The sequence below is a fragment of the Lynx rufus genome, unplaced genomic scaffold (genome assembly GCF_022079265.1).
Source record: "Lynx rufus isolate CCGP_SWC_20201006 ecotype Redwood Valley unplaced genomic scaffold, mLynRuf1.p SCAF_7, whole genome shotgun sequence".
Lineage (NCBI taxonomy): Eukaryota > Metazoa > Chordata > Mammalia > Carnivora > Felidae > Lynx > Lynx rufus.
This window is the reverse complement of record NW_025814889.1, coordinates 76,030,370-76,035,864: the sequence shown is the minus strand read 5'-3', so window position 1 is coordinate 76,035,864 and position 5,495 is coordinate 76,030,370. Positions and strand designations below refer to the sequence as shown.

The 5,495-nt window shown below is 50.7% G+C and overlaps 1 protein-coding gene across 1 annotated transcript; it reads left to right on the top strand.

The window, feature by feature from the left end:
• Positions 1-497: 497 nt before the first annotated feature.
• On the top strand, positions 498-3,912 carry LOC124501592 (tubulin alpha-1B chain). The gene is made up of 4 exons (XM_047065923.1): positions 498-599; positions 1,965-2,187; positions 2,331-2,479; positions 2,750-3,912. The coding sequence occupies exons 1-4, from the start codon at positions 597-599 to the stop codon at positions 3,728-3,730; spliced, it is 1,356 nt and encodes a 451-aa protein (XP_046921879.1). The 5' UTR covers positions 498-596; the 3' UTR covers positions 3,731-3,912.
• The last annotated feature ends 1,583 nt before the right edge of the window (positions 3,913-5,495 follow it).

Below are 5,495 nucleotides of genomic sequence, written 5' to 3'. Positions count from 1 at the left end.
AGTAAAGAATGCACTGCCTGCCTTTAAAGGAACTGAGAAAAGAAAAAGGCAAAACTCACTGACAAATTGTGGCAACATGAAAATAATCAGCTGAGATAGCCGGACCAGAAGTTTCTGCATTTCATGGTGCTTCATCTTTAAAACTGTATGGACTTCTTAAGTCTTAGGGTTCGTCCATATTAAGGCAAGCCTCCTTTCCCGTTCCCACGTTGTCTGGTTTCGGAACCTGCGCCCGCCGCCCGCCCCCCGCCCAGGCCCTGGCAGCCATGCGCCAAAGACTGCAGCACCCGAGCTCGCTGTCCGCAGGCGCGGCGGACCCCGCCCAGCAGGCCCGGAGCGGGGAGGGCGATCCGGTCCAAGAAGCCCGCCTCTGCGGCGGCCGAGCCGGGCGCCGAGTGGGCGCGCCGGGCCGGGGGAGGGGCCCGCGGCAGTGGCACCGCCTGTGGCCGCCCGCCCCTCCCCGAACCGCTACTTAAGTGGCTCCGGCACCGCCCCCGCTTCAGTGCGTTACTTACCTCGACTCTTAGCTTGTCGGGGACGGTAACCAGGACCCGGTGTCTGCTCCTGTCGCCTACGCCTGCTAACCCTTAGCCACCATGGTGAGTGGACCACTCGCGGCGCCGCCCTCGCTCTGGAAAAACGGGAAAAGCCAGCCCGGCGGTCTCGGACGGCCTTTTAGCCAGAGATCAGCGCTCCTCGTTTTGGAGGGCGAAAAGCGAGGCGAGGGTGGGAGTAGTGAGAACGGCTGGGGCATGGAAGGGGGGCGCATTTTCTTCTCTGTCTTTGGGAGGGGATGGCGAAGCCCCAGCTACCCAGACCGTGGTTGGGGCTCTCAATTAGCCCTTAACTCCGGGGTGCGGTGACCCGAGACCCTACAGTCCTTTCCCGCGCGTTCCCATCCCCCCTTCCTTCCCCGGCCTTTGGCGGGAGCGCGCGCGGGCTCTCCACGCCCTCACTTCCTCCTTAGCGAGAAGAGCGGAGGCGGGAAGGAGCCAGAATACAAAAGCGCACGCGCGACCGTTAGCTTCCCGCCAGGGAGCGGCGGGAGACCGCCCCTGCAGTCTGCGCGTGCGCGCTAGGGCCCTGCGCGTCCGCCACTGTAGGGCGTGTCGTCTGTTAGCCTGAATTTTTTTTTTTGTTTTTAACGAAAGAAAAGCTACATGTGGAGAGTCCTCCGTGTCAGTGTGCTGCAGTACGCCAGCGTACTAGGATAATTTGCTCCCAACAGCTTCTAGACTCCATCTGTCCCTTGACCTATGTTAGGAATGCGTGTAGGAGCAGCTGGTGGCGGTGAGGGATTTTGAAAGAATGGAAATCGGATCTTGGTCCAGATCTGGGCTGCTGATAATCCCCTGCTGCGCCCTGACTGATGTGGGGGTGCTAGGCTAAGCCTAGCGCCTGGGGGAGCAGAAGATGGTTGGCCGAGGTAGCACCTCAGCAGACGTGGCCGCTGCGTGTGTCTGCAGCTGCGCGGTCCCGCTGGCCGCAGGCGGGCGCGGGCGCGCGCGCACACACCCTGAATTGCTCATTCATCCTGTGCCGCAAAACCCCGCCCTTTGTCCCTGTGGCCAGACATTTCCTCTGCACTGTTCTGGCCACGTGCTTCCTGTGATGGTAGCTGCCCGGAAATCTGGCCGCCTAGTCTAAAATGGAATTCTGAAGCCTGAGCACTGGATGAATGGCCTCCCCCCTATCTTGGTGCTCCAAAGGAGAAAGCTGTGACTAAGCTTTCTTGGTCTGGAACGAGGCCTTCCCAATTTACAGGGTGAAAAGAAATACATTAAAAGCAATGCCGATTAAAAAGTGTAGTGATTCTCTCCTAGAAAAGATGTTACATTTAAACTAGTTTTAGAAGGGGAAATTTGTAAGATTGATTACTTAAGTTATTTTGTTCTGCTTCACAGTCACTACTAGATTGGTTTAATGCTGATTTTTTTTTTTTTTTTTTACCTACTTTTCCACAGCGTGAGTGCATCTCCATCCACGTTGGCCAGGCTGGTGTTCAGATCGGCAATGCCTGCTGGGAGCTCTATTGCCTGGAACACGGCATCCAGCCCGATGGCCAGATGCCAAGTGACAAGACCATTGGGGGAGGAGATGACTCCTTCAACACCTTCTTCAGTGAGACGGGCGCTGGCAAGCATGTGCCCAGGGCAGTGTTTGTAGACCTGGAACCCACAGTCATTGGTGAGTTGGCCTCAGTAACCCAAGGGAGATCTCAGGGCTCTTGAGACAGGAGGTCTGTCGTGAGGGCTCCATTGACACCCTGGGGTGGAGCAGGCGTGTGCAGGTTGTGAGTGACAGGTGGCTGCTTTGTTTTTCTCTTCCAGATGAAGTTCGCACTGGCACCTACCGCCAGCTCTTCCATCCTGAGCAGCTCATCACGGGCAAGGAAGATGCTGCCAATAACTATGCCCGAGGGCACTACACCATCGGCAAGGAGATCATCGACCTTGTCTTGGACCGAATTCGGAAACTGGTATGTTTGTTTTCCAGAATAAAGTAAATAATGACCCTAAGGAAGACATTTGAAATACGATCTTTTCTTTTCAAACACAGAATAGAAATATAATGGAGTGAGGACAACTGGTAAATTATTCCTTGATAGGGTTTTTAAATCTTCAACTACAACATGAATTATTTGGTGTCGTTTTATAAACGTCAATGAAGATGTTTTAAGTGAAGAAATGCTTTGTAATTCTGGGAAGGTCTATTATAATCTGTCTTCTCTGTTCCTTTTTTCTCACAGGCCGACCAGTGCACGGGTCTTCAGGGCTTCTTGGTTTTCCACAGCTTTGGAGGGGGAACTGGTTCCGGGTTCACCTCCCTGCTGATGGAACGTCTCTCTGTCGATTATGGCAAGAAGTCCAAGCTGGAGTTCTCCATTTACCCAGCCCCCCAGGTTTCCACTGCTGTCGTTGAGCCCTACAACTCCATCCTCACTACCCACACCACCCTGGAGCACTCTGATTGTGCCTTCATGGTAGACAACGAGGCCATCTATGACATCTGTCGTAGAAACCTCGATATCGAACGCCCAACCTACACTAACCTTAACCGCCTTATTAGCCAGATTGTGTCTTCCATCACTGCTTCCCTCAGATTTGATGGAGCCCTGAATGTGGATCTGACAGAATTCCAGACCAACCTGGTGCCCTATCCCCGCATCCACTTCCCTCTGGCCACATATGCCCCTGTCATCTCTGCTGAGAAAGCCTACCATGAACAGCTTTCTGTAGCAGAGATCACCAATGCGTGCTTTGAGCCAGCGAACCAGATGGTGAAATGCGACCCTCGCCATGGTAAATACATGGCTTGCTGCCTGTTGTACCGTGGTGATGTGGTTCCCAAAGATGTCAATGCTGCCATTGCCACCATCAAGACCAAGCGCAGCATCCAGTTTGTGGACTGGTGCCCCACTGGCTTCAAAGTTGGCATTAATTACCAGCCTCCCACTGTGGTACCTGGTGGAGACCTGGCCAAAGTACAGCGAGCTGTGTGCATGCTGAGCAACACCACAGCCATTGCTGAGGCCTGGGCTCGCCTGGACCACAAGTTTGACCTGATGTATGCCAAGCGTGCCTTTGTTCACTGGTATGTGGGTGAGGGCATGGAGGAAGGAGAGTTTTCTGAGGCCCGTGAGGACATGGCTGCCCTTGAGAAGGATTATGAGGAGGTTGGTGTGGATTCTGTTGAAGGAGAGGGTGAAGAGGAAGGAGAGGAATACTAATTACCATTCCTTTCAACCCTGCAGCATGTCACACTCAGAACTTAAGCTTCAACATTAGCTGACAGGCATTAAAGCTTCTGGTTAGATTGTCTTCACTTTTAACTGTGACCATGTCTTACTTTTCCATGTGTACCTGTCAGATTTTTGCATCATGTCTCAAAGTAAAGGCTTTATGAAAGGAAGTTTGACTTCTGTGCTTCTTCTAAATTGCTTTCTCCAATTCAAGATGTACTACCACTCATCTACATCTGGAAGATAGTCTGCAACAGGGTTGTAATACCAAGGATCCATCCCACTTTCTGTGTAGTTGCCTGTATGGGGAAAAGAGCACACTGGACTGGAAAAGCAGGAGAGCTAGATTTTGACACTGATGTGTTAATACCACCTCAGTTTCAGAACACAGGTCAAAGGGGGTTTAGGAAAAATAACCCTTGTACAACAAAATGGCTGGCTAGATGAACATTTGACCACAAGGAGGTGAAAGCTGTTTCTAGCCTATCCTATTGGGAGGGAGGAGTGGTAGGATCAGAATTCCTGGTGATAAAAATCCTACCATAGGGGAAAACCAAATGAGGCATGGGTATAGGAAAAACAAAGCTATGGATGTTTGCAAGAGCAGTGCTTTAGGAGACGGTGAAGTGGCAACATTGTACAGGTTAGGATAGGGTTAATAATTTACTTGGTGTAGCATACATTTTTTTTTTAAGTTTATTTCGGGGGGGGGGCGGGGGTAGGAGTGGAGGGGCAGGGACAGGAGAGAGAGTCCTAAGTAGGCTCAGCAGAGCCCCACACAGCTTTAACTCAAAAACAGATCATGCCTTGAGCCAAATTCAAGACTCCAATACAACCAACTGAGCCACCCAAGTGCCCCAACGTACTGTACATTCTTTCAAGTATATAGTTTGGCTTCATTTAAATGACTATGGAGAAGACAGGCAAACAGGATGCAGATAGAGTGTTTAACCTAAGAGAAAACGTACATTTGAAATTCAGGAAGTATAGGGACTATTAAGGTTGGCTGGAGATGTTGATCCTTGGCTTAAAGAGTAGGGAATACCAAAAATTTTCCAGTTTTTTCCCTACAAATTTACAAAATAGTTCTCTACTCCTGAAAGAAATGATCTGATTTGTCACATGTTTCTGAGAGAAAGCTCTCTTGGGTGGCACTGTAGACTGATAACACAAATGCAGCCACCACAGGTCTGGGGAAGGCAAATGCCAGGGCCTTAAAGTACCATGAGGAACCCTAAACTGAATTAGTGACCAAATGGGGATTGAAGGTTTTGAGTTAGTGCTGAACTCACAAAGGAAGTCAGTTATGTGAGCCATCTGAAGACCCTCTGAAATATCCCTCTCTGTTCTTTTCTGCAAAACAAGAAGGAAAAGTAGCTAGGCCAGAGCCTGGGAAACAGCAACAAATCAATGCGGAGAAGAGTTTGCTCTTCAGGAAGACGGCCTGGACGGCCTAAAATCAGGGAAGTAAGCACACATTCAATAGAGCGTGTGCAGTGGTGCCTTTTCAGAGACCTGAGGCAAAAGGCAGGGACAGAATAAAGCCAGAGTTTCAACTGCATCTGTTCTGTTTTGAATGGGTTTTGTGTGTGTGTTGGAGTTGGGGGGTTTATATTTTTAAGAAAATTAAAAATCTAGGAGCCTGGGTGGCTCAGTCAGTTAGGCATCCGACTCTTGACTTTGGCTCATGTCATGATCTCATGGTTTCATGAGTTTGAGCCCCACATCAGGCTCTGTGCTAACAGCGTGGGCC